Below are 20675 nucleotides of genomic sequence, written 5' to 3' on the forward strand. Positions count from 1 at the left end.
AAAGAGTGACTGGGCATTGGAATGGCTGCCCAGGGAGGGGGTGGAGTCACCTTCCCTGGAAGTGTTTAAGAAGACAGGATGTGGCACTCAGTGCCATGCTCTAGGTGACAAGGTGATGCTAGGTCACAGGTTGGACTGGATAATCTCAAAGGTCTTCTCCAGCCTACTTAATTCTGTGATTTTCTATGTTTGAAATTGCCATACTAGGTTAAAAGACACAAAGCTTCACATATGAGAAATTACTGTATTTACAGTGAGACTTCTCCAGAATGTGGCTGGATCTCTGAGGCATTACACAGCTTGCTTGAATTTCCTGGTGTTGTGAAGAAATAAAACAGATAACTGAAGCTACAAATAATAAAAAATAACATTTATTCCCATTAAAAATAGGCATATATTAGACACAACTGAATAAAATTCACAAGTGACTAGAAACTTCATATCACAGCAGCAAACCAGGAAGCTCCTATGGAATGTTTGGGGGAATGACTAATAGCACACAGCTCTGTGGCACATATATTATTCATTTTGCTGAGGCAACACTGCAAAGCTGAAACATTATTATGAGAAGGGATAAAGAAGGCAGACCACTGGCTAATTGTGACCCAGAAAACAAGGCAAAGACCAGCTCCATTTCCTATTGATTGCTGTGGAATAGATTTGTTATTAGAAACAAGAGGAAAAGAATAGCAGCAATAGATGACAGAAGATGAAATAATAAAGTACATTAAGGGGGAAAAAAAGATAATGGAATACACCAACCATCAAGAAAAATAAATACAGGAAACAAAAAAAAATTCTAGCAATAAACATGCTACTAGAATATAAAGGCCTATTGTATTACAAGGCAGAAAGTGTAAGGCATGTGTCAGTCCTGAGGCTGAAAACATTTTGATGGGACCTGAAAAAGAGGCCACTGCCTGTTTTTTATGTCAGATTGTATGACTTAGGCAGATTCTTGCTAACAAAGAACTCTTGTATAAGGAAAAAAAAAAAAGGCAGCACCTCTGGTAATACCTTCTGGTTTTCAAAGGCTGAAGGAATGACAAGGGAAGACTTTGTCTTTATTCTAAATAGCATATTGCTAAGAATTGTGGAATATTTTGAGTTGAGGGACTTGGTATATTTTGAGGAACCCACAAGGATCAAGTCCAGCTCTTAAGTGAATGGCCCTTACAGGGATAAAACACATGACCTTGGCATTATTCACACCATTCTCTGACCAACTGAGATACTCAGGGTACCCAACTTCTGAAAAAACTTAAATTTTTTTTTTAGGGGACTCCCTTAGAGGTAGCAAAATACTTACTGCAGTGGAGAGTGGCATGAAAAGCCAGTCACTGGGCTTTAAAGACAGAGTAAGACTGAGAGGGGATCACACATCCTTTCCACACTTAATGCAAAGGATGGATATCAGGTATTTGGTCATGTATCATGGAATAAAAGAACACACAGGGGTGCCAGGGAAGAGATTACAGCTGTTTGCAGCCTTCCCAGTCCAAAATCCATTATGCAGAGACACATAAGACAACCCTAAAATGACTGTGTACTGAACACTACCACATTCATAGGCAAAGAGCTTGGAAACTGGAATGTGAAAATTGGGATTACTAGTAAAGTCTGGGAAATAAAGTATTACAAGACTGACAAAAACCCTGCAAAATAATAGTCATGACTAGAATACAGGAATTAAAGGAAATAAATAAGAATGCTTATAAAAGGGGACATGTGCGAGCCCAGCTTCCAATGATTGTTAGGTGGTCAGTTCAAAGATATAAAATCCAAAACAGGCTCAAGAAAAAAATCAACAGTAAAAATAGAAATGACAGTATAGAGGCTTTTGAAAGACATTATTGAGGGTCTGTTATGAAATCAAGATAAAATTTAGACATGGATGGTAATTAAGATTACAGAAGAAGTACAATGAAGGAATCATGCAGTTTTGTTTCCTCAGACTGGAAAGTCTCAAACATTCTAAAACATACAGATTTTAAAAGCTGTGCTGCACTAAGTACTTAGAGTTGCTTCTGTGGGCAACCAGCTGGACTCAAGCAGAATCTTTCAGTGTTACATTTTTATGTTTATGAAAACACTTATTAAAAGCAGTCATTTCTGATCACGTTTTCTTTGTGTGTTTAGTAAGAATGACATCCACTGTTGTTTCACGACAAGGTCTCAAGTCAAAGTCACAGTATCCAATGCTAAAAAGACCCTGCAGAAATGAACAGAATTGACATGGTGAGCATATACTCACCATGAAGAGCTCATTTTAACTTAATTAAAGAAGTCAAAGCATCCTTACCTTTGGTTTCTTAAAATAATCAAGACCCCTTCCTATCTTAATCATCCACCCATTGTTGAATCTGTTTGAAAAACGCACAATAAAAAGATTACATCCACATGATGCACATGCTCCTTGTTTCAATCACAATTATTTCCTAGTGTCACCTATACCTGTGTGAACCACAGAAGACACCATTCGGTATAGAGACAAATATTCACAATTAAAAAATATAGAACTACAGAGGGCTGATTTCATCCGGTGAGGGCCAGTGCCTTTTATTTTGTTAACCACAGCCGTAATTACCTCAAAAGTTAACTATTTAAATTTTAGGGTTAAATAGTTTTGAGTTCAAATAATTGCCATTTGGTCATTTTTTATATCACCCACCTGATTTCTCGATCATGTATTGAAGATGAAAAGTTAACATTCAGTGTTACTCCATAATTTCTCAATGATTGTTTTATTTCTTCCAAGGCACTCATCTGTTGACTCCTCCCACTACCCTATCAAAAGTAAAAATAATGTGATGGGGTTTCATTTTCATTTTTTTAACTATATATTCTATTTCTGGTCACCACTTCTTAAACTCATACACCTTTAAACTCAAAACATTTTCAGTAGCAAAGTGAACCAAAAGAAAGTAACTTCGATGAAGGCAGATTTACAGTTTCAAAGACAGGATAAAAAGCAGACAGTCTACAGGTATATTTGCTGAAGGATGTGGAGGATGAGCTCACTTTCAGCTCTTTGAAACTTGATATATACTATTTGAGCCAAAGTGAGTGCAGTAATAGTTTAAATAAGTGCAGTGGTAGTTTGAGAGATTTCAGCTCATGAAAGCCTCTAAAATAACAAATACAGCTGTTGGAAGAGCAAAAAAAACCCTGTCTCAACAGATGCTTTGGTTTTTATGACATTTTCCACAACAAAACTTTCAGAGACATTTCAATTTAAGGTTCTGCTTACTCAGAATTTGTTAACCAGAAAACTCTCAACTTACAAAATTACTTATGTTCAACTATCTAGGAACAAGTCTGTATTTTTATATCTTGTTTTGCATGTGGCATCATCTGAGTACAGAGAATAGAACTCAAAATCTAGACACTTACCTCATCATAGGAAGTGAGGAGGTGGATTGTTTTCACCTTGCACGGCCCCTTAACTAGCATCTCGCAGAATCGTAGAAAATTATACAACTGGAAAAGTTTTATTTAATTTAGTAGCTTGGAATTTCTCTAGTGGCTACATCTGTATCAGTTACACCAAATATCTACTTGCCTGATGAACCTGACGAATGTATGGGTCCTCCACCCAAACTTCAGAAACATTCTCAGTGAGGTACTCGTGGAAAAGCTTTTCATAGCCAAAACCTGTTGCATTTTCTTCTATCCTGATTTGCTTATGGTTTTTGCTATCTGAAAGGAAAGTAAATCTCTGTTTAAGTAAAGGTCAGGACATAATTCTCATGTTAAACACCTCGCCCATCAAATATTCATGTAACAACAGACGTTTAAATGCCGGGTACATCCCAGCTCAGGGAATCACAGAATGGGTCAGGCTGGAAGGGACCACAGCAGGATATCTGGTCCAACCTCCTGCTCAAGCAGGGTCATCCCACAGCACATTTTGTCCAGACAGTTCTTGAGTGTTATGAGTAGAAAAATTGCCCATTTTTTTAAAAGGTTGCAGAGTTGACAGGTTGGGCCAGTTGCTGCCAGGGTGGAGTTCTAACTGTTTGTTGTTATAATCACCTGTTGTTATTGGTTTTTCGTTAACTTCCTGCTGTTGATGGTTGGGAATTCCCCTTTTTTGTTGAGTAACACCCTGCTGCTTCGTGGAGGATGGCACTCGGGACGGTGAAGAGGAGGGGACATAGGGGTTGGCATGTAAACCTAGCAAAAACCCCTAAAAACAACGAGCCAACGCGGAATTGAGGGATCGAAGTGATGTCTAGACGTGAAGAACAGAATCCAGTATCCCTTTTTACCCCTCACCCTAACCTAAAAGACGTTGGCTAGACAGAGGACCTCGAATGTTAAATTGAAAAACTGGGAATCTCCTGGTGCTCTCGTGAGGACAGAAGCCCCAGCTCTGCCCACAGACCAGCAGACAAAGCTGCACTTTTCCTCCTCCTCCTCCTCCGTGCCACTCCTGGGAGCAGCGGCGGCGTGAGAGCGACCCGTCGGTTCTTCCCACCTGAGCTGATTTTTTAATAAAGGCATTAAAAAGGAGAAAGATCTCCTGCCCTATCTATTTCATTGAGTATCTCCAGAGAGGGAAACTCCACACTCTCTGAACAATCTGTTCCAGTGCTCGGTGAAGAAGTTCTTCCTCATGTTCAGGCAGAACTCCCCGTGCATCAGTTTCTGCCCCATGTGCTGGTGATTGGCACCACCAGGAAGGGCCTGGCTCCCTCTTCTCGGTAGCCCTCATTTAGGGATTCATACCTTGTTTCTTAATGTGTTCTTTAATCTCCTCGGCTCTGGTCAGGTATTCGGATATCTTCTGCTGGTAGCGGTGCTTTTTTGCCTCATCAGTCGTGGCTGTGAATCACAGAAAATGACGGGCCAGCTGAGCACAGGGCCCGGCCCTCCCGAGCCCTGCCCGGCCCGGCTCTCCCGGGAAGAGACCGCCAGGGCGCCAGCACTGCCCGTGTGGCCCCAGGGCCACCCCGAGCCCGGCGGCGGCGCCCGCCCGGTACCTTTCCTCGCCTGCAGCAGGAGGTCGATGCCCTCCTGGTAACACACCAGCGACTCCTGGAACCGGGACGCCTCGTCCAGCTGCACCGCCCGCTTCAGCGTTTCCGCCCCGGCCCGCTCCAGCGCGGCAATGCCATCGTTCCTCGCCCGCGACATGGACAGGGACGGGGACACGAACCGAACGACTCCCGACGGGAACGGGACGGGGAGCGGGGACTAGGCGGGGGAACGGAGGGGAGGTGCCGCACCGTTGTCCTTCCGCCCGCCCGGAACTGAAGTGCCGCGGCACCGGTGTCCGGCCGGGACGGAGGTTGCGCACGGCGATGGCGGCGGCGGCGGGCCGGGCGGGCCTGTGGCTTGCGGGCACCGGGAAGGTGAGGCTCTGGGGCTTGCGGACACCGGGAAGGTGAGGACCTGGGGTGGGGTTGGGGGTGTGGGGGAATCCAGGGGGAACGGGAGGCCAGCTGGAGATCTGGGCTGGGGCTGAGATTTGTAGCCTCCGGGACAATGGGGATCCAGGTGGGGTTCCGGGAAAGGGACACAAGGGGATCTCGTGGGGGTGGATCCACCTGGAGATCCTGCTCGGAACCCCGCTGGGAATTCAGCGGGGGATCCAGGTGGGGCTGGGACTCGTGGCTGTGTCATCTGTTCGCAGGTGTTTATAGCTGTAAGGAAAGTGCAGACAAGTTATGCCCTCCTCTCCTTGCAGGTGCTGGGGAAGAGCATGGAGGGGATGGCGTCCCCGGTGTGGGTTCGTTGTCTCTTTACCAGGTCCAATATTCCAGACTCGGTATGTGCTTGACTTGCACTTTATATTTTTTACATTTATAGTTTCAGTTTATTTTTGTTTAATTTTATTTATTTTTAATTTTATCTGGTGCCAGTTGACTCTTTTTCCTAAAAGCATTCTTAAAGCCTGTGGAGAAACTTGCCATCCAGAGGCTGATCACAGGCTGCCTGATAAAATGCATGTGAATTAGGTGTTGTGCTGGTACAGGGTGTTGTCCGTGTATTTCTGTGCCATTCTGTGGCTAAACTCCAGAGTTACTATACTTACCAGCAAACCATTATAGCAATGTGTTTGACTTCATGTTATAAAAGCTAAATTTGAGGTCACTTTATTGGTGCTTTGACTGCCTGAAAAGAAAAATATGGAAGAATTTTTACCAAGGTTGAAGTGCGTTTTGGGCAGTAATGAACTGCAGTACTGATGACCGGATATTTAGGGATAAAACCTCTGGTTTTGTGAACTTTTTATTGTAGGTATTTCAGCCACGGCCTGGAGATCATGAAAAGTATGGAGGTAACCCTGAGGAGCCCCACAAAATCCATGTTATCACCAGAATAAAAAGTGTCATTGGTCGCCCATATTGGGAAAAGAAGATAATCCGTGATCTGGGGCTGGATAAAGTATGATTGTTGTTTTTTATACTTGTGTATGTCAGAACTGTAGCACTGGGTTGGTGGGTTGTATAAAGACCTCCATTTTGCAGTCACAAACCAGAATTACATTTATAGCAGCCATAAAGCAATGTGAGAAGGTGATGATGTGTTTAAGAGCTGAGGGGAATGTTTGAGGCAAATGTGCTTTTAGTGGGAATTCAGAATATCTCTGTATGGTATTGTGCTGCATTGCCTGAGGAGAACTTTACCCTGAGAATTCTTCTAAAATAATAGTAATAGGTTTGTAAATACTTTGAATTCAGGTCTCTGCAGGTCATATTAATCAGAAATTGTAGGAAGGCAAATAAAATTCATTTATCGGTGAAAAGGCTTCCAAATTCAGGATTCTAAAAGTTTGTGTCAAAGATATGTTTATCTGAGTTTTTCAGGCCAACTGCACATTATGCAAAGATTTGTCTAGTCAGTGTTATATTACAGAGAAAAAATGTGTGCTTGATCAATTTAAGATATAACTGAAGAAATCAGTTTTGCCCCTAAACTCTTGTATTTACATTTATGGTATTTTTAGCAGTTGGAAGGAAAATGCATTTATAGTGAAGTAGGAATAAAGATGGAATTGTTTTTTTACTGGAATCAAGTTTTGATTGCATATTTTTTATGTCTGATCTTGATGAATGGCACTTCTCTAAACCTTACATTTGCAAACGTGGTTTATTTTTGTACTGGTAGTGTGCAAAGTTCAGTGAACAAAGATTTAGGATTTGGCAACACATTTGTAAAACTTGTTTTATCCCTTACGTAGGCACATCAGCCAAGACTGCACAAAAATATCCCTTCTGTGAATTCCAGACTGAAAGTTGTTAAACATCTGATAAGGTTTGTTAACTATTTATTTATTTATTTGGAATATTTAATGTAACTCCCTTCTAGTCACAGGAATTCACTAAGCAAACTCTTTTGCCTGTAGAATTCAGCCACTGAAGCTCCCCCATGGGCTGCCAACAGAAGAGGAATTGTCCAGCACCTTTCTGACAAGCAGAGGAGAGCTTATCATTAAAAAGCGCCTGAAACCTGTGGAGCAGAAAAAAATTAAAGCATAAGATGTGCTGGTTGGATTTAGATTTTATAAAATAAATATTTTAAATCCCCAGTTAAGAGTTTGTGTATGAAAAGTAAAAGTTCTTACTCTGTCATGAATGGCAAAGGTGGTACTGATGCTTAAAGAAGGATTGCAGGTGTACAGATACAAAATTCAATGTTGTTAATAGTTACCTGAAATATTAAATAATTATAGGCTGTCTGTCTTTGTGTTTTAATTTTGTGGCTAGATTGTTGCAGTTTTTGGCTAACTGTAAGTTCTCTTACAGTTTGACTTTATTGATTAAGTCAAATAAGGAGAGAAGCGAGTAGAATAGTTCTAGCTAATGATGGTGAGGACATTTCACAGCTAGCAGTAAAGATTTACAGCAATACTGCAGGACTTTCACTGCACAGAGGAGGCAATTGGAATTGGAATTGAAAAGTCCTCTGTTTAGTTGTCACATGAGAATTGGAGAGTGATTTACCATGGTTATCCAGATCTCACTCTGCTTGTTCCCTGCTACCGGGCTTGCAAGGGTTCCTCAGGGTGAGAGAGATAGACGAGAATCTTGACTTCGTGATCAGAAGGCTGGATTTATTATTTTATGATATATAATTCATTAAGACTATACTAAAAGGAATAGAGAGAGAAGTTCAGAAGCTGCTATGCTAAGAATAGAAAAGGAATGAATAACAAAGGAGCTCTCTCTGATTCTGTCCCAGAGAGAGCTTGTCTTTGATTGGCCCTTAATTGTAAACATGGAACATGGGCCAATCACAGGTGCACCTGTTGCATTTCACAGCAGCAGATAACCATTGTTTACATTCTCTTTCTGGGACCTCAGCTTCCCAGAAGAGGGAAAAATCCTAAAGAAAGGATTTTTCACAAAAAATCTGTCTGTGACAGTTCCCTAGCAAACAGTCTGTCCTTTGGCTTCTTCTGTAGTTAACAAAGCATGTGAACTCTCCATTTGGGAGTTATTCACCTCTTGATTGCTTTCTAATTTGTCTTTCAGGAAACCTGCTGTGATCATATGTATCCCCTGATCCTAAGTGTTCAGTAAGAATAGCCTGAGAGCTGCAGTCCATGTGAAAGTTAATGCTTTTCCTTTTCTAGAATGGCAGACATTAGGAATGTGGAGACCCTGAGGCGAACTTCTAATGTGAGTTAGAATTATGGGCTGCAAGCTTATAAAATACTACTGTGTGTGTAATTTTATTTACAGTTTTAAGAACTGTGGCCAAAGTTAGCAAGCTGCTGCTGTATCAAATGATAAAGTAGTTTGCATTCCAGTCAGGATAAATTCTGTAATTTAACACGCCGTGAGCCATTCCCTCATTAGACACACTGAAGAGGAGTTAATCTTAATGACTGCATGTTGTGAGAACATCAGAGGGATGCAGTTACTGAGAATTAGTGTTTATCCTTTCTGCCTGCTTGCAGAGAAGTGTAAACACCTGTAGGAGTTCAAAGGAAGAAATATATCAGGACAGGGACATAAGAGCTGGAGGCACCGTGCAGAGGGAAAAGGATAGGTGTGGTGGTGTTTGAGGGTTTTTAGGATGAGGGAAGAGATGACAATCTTGATTCTATGTGTCAGAAGGTTGATTTGTTATTTTATGATCTATTAAAAGAAAATGATATACTAAAAGAATAGAGAGAAAGGATTTCATGAGAAGGTTAGAAAGGAATGAATAATAAAATCTTGTGACTGACTAGAGTCTTGACACAGCTGGACTTGTGATTGGTCATCAAGTAGAAACAATTTACATGAGACCAAAGATGCACCTCTTGGTAAATCATCTCTAGACTACATTCTACAGCTATCAGATTGTTATTGTTTACGTTTTTTTTCTGAAGCTTCTCAGGAGAAAAATCTTAGTGACAGGATTTTCTTAAAATATCATTAGTAACAGGCTGTGGTAGTGGCACTAAGGAGTATAATGGCCAGGCTGAAGTCAGAAATGAGAATTTGAGCTGAAATAAAATAGCATGGGAAAAGTGATAAATTAATCACTTTTCAGATAAATTAATCATTTTTCAAATAAATTAATGTTGCTTTTTTCACCTCCTGCCTTTCTTCCAGCATCTGCACAGCATCTTGTGCTGCAGTGTGTTATGACTGCAGTCTCTGTGAGGTGTTGATCATATTCCCACAGGAAGGTACAAGCTGGAGTTTGAGCCCTCTTGAAGGATATATGTAGTGCATCCAAGGCACAGGGCATTCTTTAAAGAGATGGTGCAAGTACTAGGACACAGAAAATTAGGCAAATGGATCTTGCTGCTGGTAGATAACAAATAATAAGACTTGTGGTTGGATCGGTGTCCCGGAGCACCAGGGCCAGCCTGGCTCAGCCTTGCCAGGCACGTGGGGGATAAATGTCCGTGGCGCTGCAGCCTGGGGAGCTTCCAGCAGAGGGCTCTGCCAGCTCCATCCCACACGCTCTGCGTGCTCTGTGTATGGATGTGCATGCGGATCTCTGGCGCTGCAGCCTACAGAAGTGCTGCAGGGTATCGCGGAGGGCCCTTGTTAATGAAAAGGCTTGGTACCGTTCATAGCTGAAGAAGTGTCTGATAAACTATGGACACTGCAGGCTCCCACATAGAGAGAAGGCAAAATACATAGTAGCTGTTATTTCTGAGTAAGATGCAGCTGCAAGAGATCTTTACAGAGATGTTTAATTGACAAGCTGACAGTTTCAATGAAAAAGAAAATTGGGTTTTTTTAAACTTTTTAATATATGTGTACGTTTGGGTGTTTCTGAAATGGTATTTCCCCCAGGGCCCCCACTCTCCCACAGTTAGTCTGCTATCCCAAACCTCTGTGTGAGCATACTTCTCTCAAGATTTGCTCTCAAACCCTAAAACCTGAACCAGTAGTGTGCACAAACACAGTGTGTGCCCACACCCTTTCAGTGATGGAGCTTTGTAATGCTCCATGTAGATCTTTGTGAAGCACAGGTAAGAGACTTTTTGTTCCCTTTTTTGTGTAGGGAACAGACAGACTGACTTAGGATGATTGCAAAATTCAGATTGGAAAGTACCTTTCTGGTCTCTAGTCCAACCTCCTGCTCAACACAGGGCCAGCATTGAGGCCAGATGAGGTTGCTCAGTGGGTGTTGAAAGCCTCTGATAGGGACAGCTCAGGCTCTCTCCAGAGCTGGCACTGCTGTTTTGTACAGCTGTTAGACATGTGTATTGACAGATAAAACATAAGGTGGGTAAAATCTTGTTAAGTAGTGTTACAACTTCCTTGCAGCATTAATCTGCTGCTTGAGAAACTGCAGGCACAGATGAAAACTCTGGATATGTCCCATTCTCGGCTGTTTTTAAAGGCCTGGAAAGGCTCGCGGAGGCCTTGGGACAGCCCGCGCTCCAAAGGACGAGGAGAGTCTTCAGGTTTTTTCTCGGTCTTCAGTGTTTATTAGCTTTTATCTACAAGGTTTTCTCTCAGCCCGACAGAGGTCCGCACAGCACGTCGGCCATGAGCACACTGAGAGCCCTCGGGGCGGTCACTTATCTTTATACCCAAAACTACGTATAAGATATTTACCTATTTCCCCAATGCCTTTCACCCTTATTGACAAGTGCACTTTTAGTAAGAACCAATCCCAAAGTGCCACCACCACCACCACAGAAGATGGAGGCGAAGAAGAAGAAGAGGACACACCCCAATTCCTCCATCTTACTTCTCTAGACCCCCCTGTACCGAAATTCTAAAACCTGTGTTTCACACTATAATTAACCTATCCCTTCACCATTTATCCCAGTGTGATCCTCCCATCCTCATACAGGTGTCGTCTCCTGTGCAGGATCAAAGTCCAGCCACCAGACACTTCTGGCAACATTCCAGGACCTCCAAGCTCCCCAAGGGTTATCTCGGTGTCTCTGCACATCAGGGCTGATGTGCTGAGATCCCACATGGATATTCTCATGATGTAAGATAAAAATTAAAGGCAAAAGGTAAGTTACATTTTGAACTGTTAGCTGTGTTATCTTTTAAGTTTTTTTTTAGCCTTAGCTGGAAAAAATCCCATTGCAAGTTTGTTCTTCTTCCTGGCTTCATTGTCCTGCCCCATTCTTATTGTGTCTGGAGGAGAAATTCAGAATGTTTTAAATTAGAAGCAAAGTATGAAATCAGGGCCTCAAATCTAATCATTACTCAGAGATATCAATGTCCATTATTTCCTATAAAACCTGGCTCTCACATCCCCATCATTGGCATAGTTGTGTGTTTTGCCAATACCCATTTTGTTGTAGGTCTGGACAGTGTTAACTCCTGCATTATAGGCTGAGATCCCACCTGGAAAGGGGGTCAAAGAAACATGTAAACCGAGGTGCTATTTCATCAGTAAATAATACTTCAGAGTTGCCAGGAGAGGCAACCAGGAAAGGTTACTTTTTGTAGGTGGGTATAGAACCACAAAACAAATGGAATGGAGAGAGGAGGGGGAGAGGCCACCCTTACTCCTTGCAACTGAAAAATGTCATGGTATTTGCCAGGTTTCAAAAAAAGCCTGCTAGAAGGATAATCTTACTCTTTTGTTCCTTTTAGTGCATACTGAGGAATATTATTTGACATGAATATAGGGACTGGGATGTGTTTAGCTTTCTGCAGTGCTTACAGCATTATCATGCTTGACTCTACATATGTGAAGTGTTTCAAAGCTGACAGAATTCAGCCTCTGAGGTGCTGTTCCTCTGTCCAAGATAGAGATTTTTTTCTGGATTTATCATCCTGTATAAAATCTCTGTGTCTTGTCCTAGGTGCTCTTCAGTGTTCCATGGCTTGCCAATCTTATGGTACCGTTTGCCAGCCTGAAAGTGAGACAGCAACATCACCACACCAGATAACCCACTACTTATCCACAGCTCTTTGGTGCTTGCAGGCTGCTTGTGTTCATTTTGGCCCTCAGTCTCAGAATTTACCTCTTTTGTGACTCTATGGAGAGGACACAAGCACTTCTCATGGCGCAGGCAAAGCCAGCAGATGTCTGAGGTCCCTTTGGACACAGAAGAGGAATGCCAGCCCTACTTCCTTGTCTGTCAGAGTCTTAAAAAAACAGGACAGCTGCTGTTGAAAAGGTGACAGTATGCAGAAAGCAGGATTACTGCTGCTTCACTGTTTCCAGGTGCAAGGTGACTGCCCCTCTTCTCCCCAGCTGAATCAAGGGTGGGAAAATCCATTTCCTATAGGGATCTCCCCTTAATCCATGAGGTAGTAAAGCACAAGTCTGAGGGGGCTGGAGGTGTTAGAAAAACAGATCCCATGCATGCAGCAAATTTTTAGGGATTTTACAGATAAGGCTACAACTTGGCAAACAAGCTAGGCACAAATGTAAGCATGAATAATGAAGCAAGATCCCCCACAACCCAGGCCCCTGTGGTGCATAAAGTATAATTAACCTGATGGTAGTAATTGCAGCCTACAGCATGCTCAGTTTAAAAAGGTGCTTTTTGAAAAAAAGACCTATTATCTAAATGTGAAATAAGGACAATTAATCTCTTCAACCCACAGGAGTGCTGGGAAGCAATCATCAGTGTCACAGTGTAAAAGCAGTGTGCTCATGCACTGATGCTCACCCAGGTCCTTCCCTGGTGCTGGGAGCTGACAGCCTGGTTAGCATGGGCTTTAGCCTGGCTAAGGACTTGGTTGAAAAGGCTTAGGGGGTTGCCTTTCAACAGGGTTCCTGCCACTCTTCTGACTCTGCTTCAAAGGAAGAATGAGATTTATGTTTTTAAGAAGGTTGACCATACCTGTGTTAAGCCAAATGCATTCCCATGGTCACCCAGGCCATCCTTCAGTTCTGTCCCAGCCCTTGGAAGGTAACACCAGCAATCAATCACAACTGGAGCAAGACCCTCACCATTGCCAGCTTTTGCTATCTTGGCCTGGTATTTCTCTATGTTCTGCTGCTGTCTTCTCTAAGGCAGGAACTTCTACAACATGACATGCATGACTTTGCCTTTCATTTTAGAATCCAAACCCAGATTTTCTAAAGGTCATTATGGCTGAGCTGACATTTTGAATCCTTCTGAATCTGTTTAGAGTGAAACAAAGATAGATTTAACTAATTTTACTGAAGGATACCTTAGAAATCAATACACAGATGATATAAAAGACTTTTTTCTTCAGATTCAGAGGGCATTTCTCTAGCATGCAGATTGAAAGTGAGGTGAGTCTTGTTTTAAATCTAAGCCTTTGTGTGGATTAGTCCCAGATTTAGTCCCTTTGAATTTATGACTATAGTGGAGAAATGTTCAAAAGTTCAGATTTTCAGGGAAACTCTCAGTGGAGAGAGAAAAGTAGATTCAGAGGTTGGATGCACCCAGAAGACTTTTGTTTTTTCTGTGATGGTCTTAAATGTTATCTCAAAGTCAACCCTATTCCCAACATAAACTTAGGTGCCCAAGTAGGCTCTTATTTGATTGATTGTGAAAATATCTGCTTGCTTGGCACTGACTGACAGTCAGAGACCAGGATCCATAAGAGGCATGAGCCTGTGCACGGGTGTAAGGGGAGAATGAACAACTGAATTAGTGCCTACCTACACAGCTCACACCATCTGCTTTCACAGTTGTCCCCAAAGCTCCAGTTGTGTCAACATTCAGCATGTTCCCATAACACTCTGAACAGCCTAAGAACACGTGCTGGTTTCAGCTGGAACCAGCACAGAGCAGTCTTTACAAGCAGATGTCAGGCCAGTGCAATGTGTGACTCATGCTGTTAAAATGCTTTCAGATCCCTGACTGAAACCCATGGCATCCTTTTGATACTAGTGCAGGTGTTTGTGCTAGCAGGTGCAGTCATGGTGTGTATGGCCTGCTCTGGAGGGGATTACCTCTTAGTCATGCTAGCTCTTGTGCCTTATGAGCTGGTGCTTTGTGCCCAGTTCATCTCCCCTAATTACCTAAAACTTAGCTGGCCTAGTCTAAGCTTGTGACTTGGGCTGCCTGCATGGCCAGTGGAGGAAGGCATCTCAAAAAGGCAGGTTTTTTATTCCAAAATTTTTAAAAGTAAAGAAAAAAACATGAGAGTCAATTGAAATCCTACACTATTTATTAGCTCCAGCTTGCTTTTCCATAGCTACAAGAAAATCAAACAGAAACATCCTTCAATTACAGCCATTACAATTTATCTGACTTGCAGATTGTTTGACTTGCAATTTATCTGCATTTATCTGTTGTAACACACCATTGCAGGAGGGAAAACACACAAACATCAACTGAGAGGAACAGTTCATCTAATGGAATACAGACTTTGGTACAGTGAATCATTTACAAGAATATTAGACAAAGATCACAGACCTGACCTGTTTGCTTGCAGGATGTCTCCCCACATTCTCAATACACTTCCTGGAGACAAATGGGCTTTGTATCTGCTGGCAGTGTTCTGGAACAGCTGGCTCAGAGCACTTCCCACCCCCACTGGTCTTACAAGAAACAGAAACACCTAACAACTTGTGCATCCTCCCAAACACAGCAGGGATTCTGTTCTACAGCAAAAACACAATTAGAATTTAAAAAATGAAATAGCTTTTAATTTAATTTTAAGTCCCATTGCTAGGAACCATGAAGGAGCCTTGTCTGAAAACGGCTGCTCCCCTTCAGTTCTTGGAAGCAGTGTCATGCTGACAATGGGAAAATGGGCTTCTGGATTTAATGACATTTTTGCAGGCAAAGATCCAGGAACAATAACACGACCAGAGCTGCAACTGCTCAGCATTGGGATATGCAGAGACTACGCCAGGCCCCTGTTGTTATCCCCTCTTGCACAGGAACAACAAAGGTCGGCAGCCCCAAATTAGCAGGCGGTGTGGTTTCCAAGCTGCTGTAGCTGTGCAGCAGTGAGGAAACAACCGCTGGATGGCAGAGCTCCCGCGACAGAATCCATCCTGACCCGCTTCTCCCCACGGCAGATTTTGAGGGTGTGAAATGCCGTTTTGCTCTTTCAGCAGCTCTTTTGCATTTTCAACGGGGGAATTCGTCCCGTGTCATGGCACTGAGAGATTCTGTAAATTTTTGCTGTGCTGTTGATACTTCCCATAGAGAATCAGCTGCACAGTCACAGCAGCTCATGCATGGGGCTCTTCAAGTTCACAATTATAACTGAGTGTAAAGAGGGTTGAAAAAGGGAAGTAGATCTGACAGGAAGGAGAATAGAACAGATGTGTCTCAAAACAAGTGACACTTAAAAAATTCGAAAAACACCAAAGGTGATTCACAAACCAGTAATCTCCAAATGGTCTGTGCTACTATTCCCTTATTTCTGGGGCAGAAACATAAAGGATGTAGTTTGCTTTCTCTGCATCACAGTAATTGAGGCGCTCCCACCATGACCAACTTTATTCCGTGCCCATATTCTCTCTACAAACCTCCTTTGCCACACCTGGACAGTTTCACCTGAATTCCCTGGGTCTTTATTTACACTCAGCTAGCTCTTCAGCCTCCATCTAGAGCAACCTGACAGCTCTACTACTGAAATATTTTGTGCCTGTGGTAAGTGTAGGACATCCACCTGTAGTACATATAACAAGGGCCACAGTGATCCACTCAATATCAGTATCCGTGATCCATTAGCAAGCAGCTCTTTATTGATCACAAGAGTTTCAGGGCAGGGACAATTTGGTTTACCCAGAAGCCAGCCTGCAGGGCACTGGGCCAGATCTAGTACCAGCTACTCTTCACTCTTCTCTCATGTGTCTGGCAGGAAGGAAAAATTGCCTCTGGCAATTAAATGGTTCAGGGCAAACATCTGTGGGATAATCTGGTCCTCTATTATGTCATCTATGGCTCAGGCATGCAGCTGTGCCTTTTTAGAGTTTGTCTTCATTTCTAGAGGAAAGGTACAAAAATACGCTGCCAGGATTTTTATTATTATGAGAGGAATCTATAAACCAGGTTTCTGTAACTATGCACACACCCAAACCCCTTTAAAAACTTTGTTAGTTTCTTGATCTGAATCAGCTAAGGGGTGACTGAATAAGCAGGGAATTAATAAAATAAAACCTGATTTAAAGGACAAAAATGAGTCAAATTTCTCCTTGCCTGCTTTGGAACAAGAAACCTTTCCAGTTCTTGGAAATTGAGTGTGGAAGACTGAATACTGCAGCAGTAGAGTCTCAGGTCAGCCACATCCTCCCTGTGTGGGTTTTTCCATGTTCTTGAATATTTCTTCTAATTGCTAATTAGCTTAATAAGAGGTGGGTAAGAAGTGAGTGATCCTAGTTATGCTTTCAGGGGAGAAACCAGGCTGACACAAGCTTCCCAAGGCAATCAAGCCCATTTGAGCTGTGGGAGGTTACCCAGCCTCTGTTAGGAAGGCACAGTGCTCTGGGTGTTGGGAGAAGGTCTGTGTCCTGAGGCTGCAAGATGGCCTCATGGGGAAATGCAGGGCTTTATAGATGAGTGAGACATGTGGGGAGCTGGCAAAACATGGATGAGACGTGCAGCATGGAAGGGGCAAGCTGTACCTGAGCTGTAGCATAGACAACCAGTGTCACTGGAAATTGAAGAGCTTTTAGAGGAACATTTCCACTACAAGCAGGTGAAAACTGACAAATACAGAGGAGTATCTAGTTTGAACTCACGTGATCTGCAAGGTGAACGAGGCTGATGTTCAGTTTACCTCTGAAAAAAACATGAGGGGAATAAACAGCACAATCACAATAGGTGAGAAAGACAAAATAAACAGAATACAATGGCAAGTCCAATATTAAGCAACAAAGCAAAGACAAACTTGCAAGTGTTTTTGTACAGTGGCTAGAGACTTCAAAATCAAGCCAGAACACAAATGCCTGGACCAAATGACAACCCTGACACAGAAGGTATCTCAGAGTCTCGGTGGAGACTAGAAAACCAATGAGATACAGCACTGCCAGCCTCACAGGAACCACTGAGGAGGATGTGGAGGTGTGATGCTGTATGTAGAGGGATGCTCTATGTGAAGGATGAAAATGTTACAGCATGAAAATACAGGAAAAGAAAAGCACCCTAAAAACCTGTGGGTGGAAATCCCAGTTGCTACTGATAAAAATGCTGTAGTAGGACTGTACTATCCTTTTTCAGTTCTGTGACAGTGGTCAGTGAGGCCAGAGGAGCAGTAAATGTGGGATGGTGGCATGAGTGGGAGCCTGCACACTGGCTGGATCAGTGCCTCATCAGGAGGAGGTGCAGAAGCAGAATTTTTGGTTGCAATAATTCCTGGCTTCTAGGAGGAGCTGGTTGAGGAACTGACAGAAACAAATAGTAGAGAGAGGCACAAGGATTTTGTGGAGGCATAGAATGTAAGGAAATAAAGATTGTGCAGAAGGTAGTCTCACACCTGAGGAGTTGCAGCTGTACTAATCACCAAAGATTAGGAACAGGCTTGCCCTTAATAGGTCACAGCTGTGTCCAATAAGATGAGTGCTGCAAAAGAGTGGGTTAGTTGGGTGAGAGGAGATCTGGAGTTTTGTTGGTTGTGCTGTGAAGGAGGAGTCAGGGCTGCAATGAGATGACCATGAGGAAATCACCAAGAAGGTATGGGAGCTTCACAATAAGATGACAATAGGACTTTGTTTGAGGGATGTTGGTGGGAAACTGCTCTGAGGTTGCAATCCTACAATATGATCTCTTTTAACACTAAAATGGAAAAAAGCAGGCCATGTGCATCCAACATGGGAGTATTCAGTTTCCAGGAAGGCAAATAACCTGAGGCAAGCATTAGAAACAGTTACCCCCAGCTGCAGCACTGGCTCCATAGGGATCCCTGGGACCGCAGGCTGGTGCCTGTCCTGGGCAGTGTGAGAGTCTCTGTCCTGGCTAGGAAATCCCAGCCCAGTTTTGCAATGAGTAACAAAGCAGAACAAACACAGTTATTCAGCACTGCCTTCATGTGCTGGTGTTTCCCTTTGTTTTTTGCATATCTTGGAGATAGGCACGGACACGTGGCTCAAACAGATCCAGCTGCAGCATTTGGAATCAGCCGTCAGAACAATCTGCTCCCCCACGTAGCTTAGGGCTCTGACCCAACAGGGACTTGGTTTTGACAGTGTTTTCCTGCTGCTTCAGTTACTGCTGAAAGAAGGGGTTTAATTGGTCCCTCTGCCTGGTTTCTATGAAAACCAGTCACTGCAGCTCCAGTCTCCCGGCAGATCCCTGCCTGAGCCACGGAGGGATCAGCCCGTGCCACCTGCAGCTTAACAAGTTGATGAGAGAGAAAAACTCCACCTCACACTTGCTCTTTGCTGTAGGAAGCACATTTAAATAAATTTCCCAGTAGTAACATCAGTTGTAAAACCAAATCACAGGTCTCCAACAAGGAAGGTTTTTCTTCCCAGTCTGCAATTTGTTTTCCATTTGCTGACTGCTGATTCTGATTCAGCAGTGTTAACTTGGAAAGGTCCTTAAACAACACCTATTGCATTTCCCCTCTCTGCAAAACATGACTGCAAAAAGGGCAGGTTTAGATTAGACGTTAGGAAGAAATTCTTTACTGTGAGTGTGGTGAGGCCCTGGAATAAGTTGTCCAGAGAAGCTGTGGATGCCCCGTCTTTGGAAGTGTTCAAGGCCAGGTTGGACAGAGCCCTGAGCAACCTGGTCTAATGGGAAATGTTCCTACCTATGGAAGGGGAATTGGAATTTGGTGATCTTTAAGGTCCTTTTGAACTCAAACCATTTTGTGATTAGATATGATGTACAGTAACTTTTATGTGTTGGTCTTGAATGTTGTTTAAAACACCCAGGAAATGTTGCATTGCTTCATTATCCTGAAAGTTTTTTTTTAAGAATCCAACAAATTTGCTGCTAAACTTGCTGCTATTTGTCTTACTCTCAAGGGGAATGGAAGCTGGTAGGTCCTTGTCCTTCGTTTCTTTTGCATATTAAAAAATCATAACTGTGTGCTTTCTCTCTTTTTGGCGGGGGGGAAATCTAATTCCTTTTTCAAGGACTGTACTTTCCATCAGGGTTTTGATTGTCCTGAGCATATTTTTGTTGGTGCAACAGCCTCAAGCACTGTTGCCAAGCCTCACTGACTGAGAGCTGAATAGCTGAGAGAAGAGTTACCCCAGGTTCTTCACACACAGTGCTGTAACAAAGATAACCTCACAAATGAGATATTCCTTCTTTTTGATTTCTTCTGTGTTTGGCATCAACTTTGCTTCCCACCAGGATCCCCAGCCCTTTCTGTGGGATGGTTGCTCACCTCCTACACTGCTGCTTGACCTCATCGAGTGTTTTGCACCTGTGTTTATTGATTCCTGTGTTTGGTTCCTAACAGGTTTTCACAGTTTCTGACCACAATGGAAGTGCTCGTGTTCCCTTTCCATGTAGCCCATGGTTAGATAGCTCACGTCCTCCATTCATTTTCTGACTGCAAATTTCAGAGACACTGCTGTAGGACAGACTTGTGTATCTCCACTTGGAAATCTCATGAGTTTGGCCAGAAGCTGCTGCTAACCAGTGCTTTTTCCACTTATTTTAAAGCCCTTCACATATGAGGGCAATTCATATTTCTGCTGAAAGCATTATTGACCTCATGATATGGCACAACCATGGTTTATCTCTTGGCCACTTACCCAGTTAAAGATTTTAATTGATCTGAGATGGTTTTTCCCTGCCAAGCCAGGTTGCCAGCACCCTCCTGACAGCTTCTTGCTGCTGTTGTCCCACAGGATCTCTTGAAGGAACCATTCAATCCTTTAGTCTAGCACCTTCCTCATTGTTTCAGGCAGGTGTCTTGGTCTTTGATTCCCTGGACCTTTTTTTCCCCCTCTGATTTGGTTTTTCTCTTTCCTTGCCTGTGCTTCTGCTTTTTCTGATATGTTACTTGGTAATTTGCTTTGCAAGATGTCTGTTGTTTTGGGGTTTTTTTTTCAACAGGCCATGGGTCAAAAGGGTGACCAAGAGTGCAACTGCAGCTGCTCTGTCTACATCAGGCAGAAAAGGAGCTTCCAGCAACATGGACAGAGGTGACCAGGAAAAGATCAGAGAGGAACAACAATCTGAACCCATTATTTGTCAGGAAAAGTTTTGTTCAAATCTTAAGGTATCATTCTACTGTTAAACTTTCCCTGTTTATTTGCTCCTTACTACCAATTAATCAAGCTTCACCTAATTTTCTGCAGAGATTTGCTGTATTTTCTGCAAAGTGCTGATACCCTAAAACAAAATTTGGAACAAAATTTGGAATTTCCATAACTTGGAATTTTAAATAGACTTTAAA

At 42.8% G+C, this 20675-nt stretch overlaps 3 protein-coding genes across 4 annotated transcripts; 1 reads left to right on the forward strand and 2 right to left on the reverse strand.

Annotated features, from left to right (window-relative positions):
- Positions 1 to 349: 349 nt before the first annotated feature.
- On the reverse strand, positions 350 to 5211 carry MITD1 (microtubule interacting and trafficking domain containing 1). The gene is made up of 7 exons (XM_054271697.1): positions 4986 to 5211; positions 4732 to 4827; positions 3563 to 3699; positions 3394 to 3480; positions 2672 to 2787; positions 2303 to 2363; positions 350 to 2212 (listed from the first exon to the last, which is right to left on the reverse strand). Exons 1-7 carry the CDS (start codon positions 5137 to 5139, stop codon positions 2117 to 2119), a joined length of 747 nt encoding a protein of 248 aa, XP_054127672.1. The 5' UTR covers positions 5140 to 5211; the 3' UTR covers positions 350 to 2116.
- Positions 5212 to 5303: 92 nt separating this feature from the next.
- MRPL30 (mitochondrial ribosomal protein L30) lies at positions 5304 to 7537 on the forward strand. 2 transcript variants are annotated; one of them, XM_054271935.1, is made up of 5 exons: positions 5304 to 5357; positions 5693 to 5773; positions 6247 to 6393; positions 7190 to 7263; positions 7355 to 7537. In XM_054271935.1, exons 1-5 carry the CDS (start codon positions 5307 to 5309, stop codon positions 7485 to 7487), a joined length of 486 nt encoding a protein of 161 aa, XP_054127910.1. In that variant the 5' UTR covers positions 5304 to 5306; the 3' UTR covers positions 7488 to 7537. The 2 variants fall into 2 exon arrangements, with proteins under 2 accessions (XP_054127910.1, XP_054127911.1); XM_054271936.1 differs by lacking the exon at positions 5304 to 5357 and adding an exon at positions 5372 to 5389.
- Positions 7538 to 11649: 4112 nt separating this feature from the next.
- On the reverse strand, positions 11650 to 15921 carry LYG2 (lysozyme g2). Its single transcript, XM_054272325.1, is given in 6 exon segments — positions 11650 to 11771; positions 12152 to 12196; positions 12199 to 12286; positions 13226 to 13393; positions 14021 to 14106; positions 15897 to 15921. Coding segments are annotated over 6 exon segments (534 nt in total).
- Positions 15922 to 20675: the final 4754 nt, after the last annotated feature.

The sequence above is a fragment of the Melozone crissalis genome, unplaced genomic scaffold, assembly GCF_028551555.1.
Source record: "Melozone crissalis strain CALT ecotype California unplaced genomic scaffold, PUWL_Pcris_2 ptg000013l_1, whole genome shotgun sequence".
NCBI lineage: Eukaryota > Metazoa > Chordata > Aves > Passeriformes > Passerellidae > Melozone > Melozone crissalis.

Bases quoted from the DNA above. Each gene is read 5' to 3' on its own strand.
- MRPL30 (XM_054271935.1), top strand. From the start codon at position 5,307: ATGGCGGCGGCGGCGGGCCGGGCGGGCCTGTGGCTTGCGGGCACCGGG. The intron at 5,358-5,692 runs GTGAGGCTCTGG...CTCTCCTTGCAG, and splicing joins GGCTTGCGGGCACCGGGAAG to GTGCTGGGGAAGAGCATGGA. The intron at 7,264-7,354 runs GTTTGTTAACTA...TTTTGCCTGTAG, and splicing joins GTTGTTAAACATCTGATAAG to AATTCAGCCACTGAAGCTCC.
- MITD1 (XM_054271697.1), bottom strand. From the start codon at position 5,139: ATGTCGCGGGCGAGGAACGATGGCATTGCCGCGCTGGAGCGGGCCGGG. The intron at 2,788-3,393 runs GTAAGTGTCTAG...TACTTTTGATAG, and splicing joins TCCTCACTTCCTATGATGAG to GGTAGTGGGAGGAGTCAACA. The intron at 2,213-2,302 runs GTAAGGATGCTT...TCATTTCTGCAG, and splicing joins ATTATTTTAAGAAACCAAAG to GGTCTTTTTAGCATTGGATA.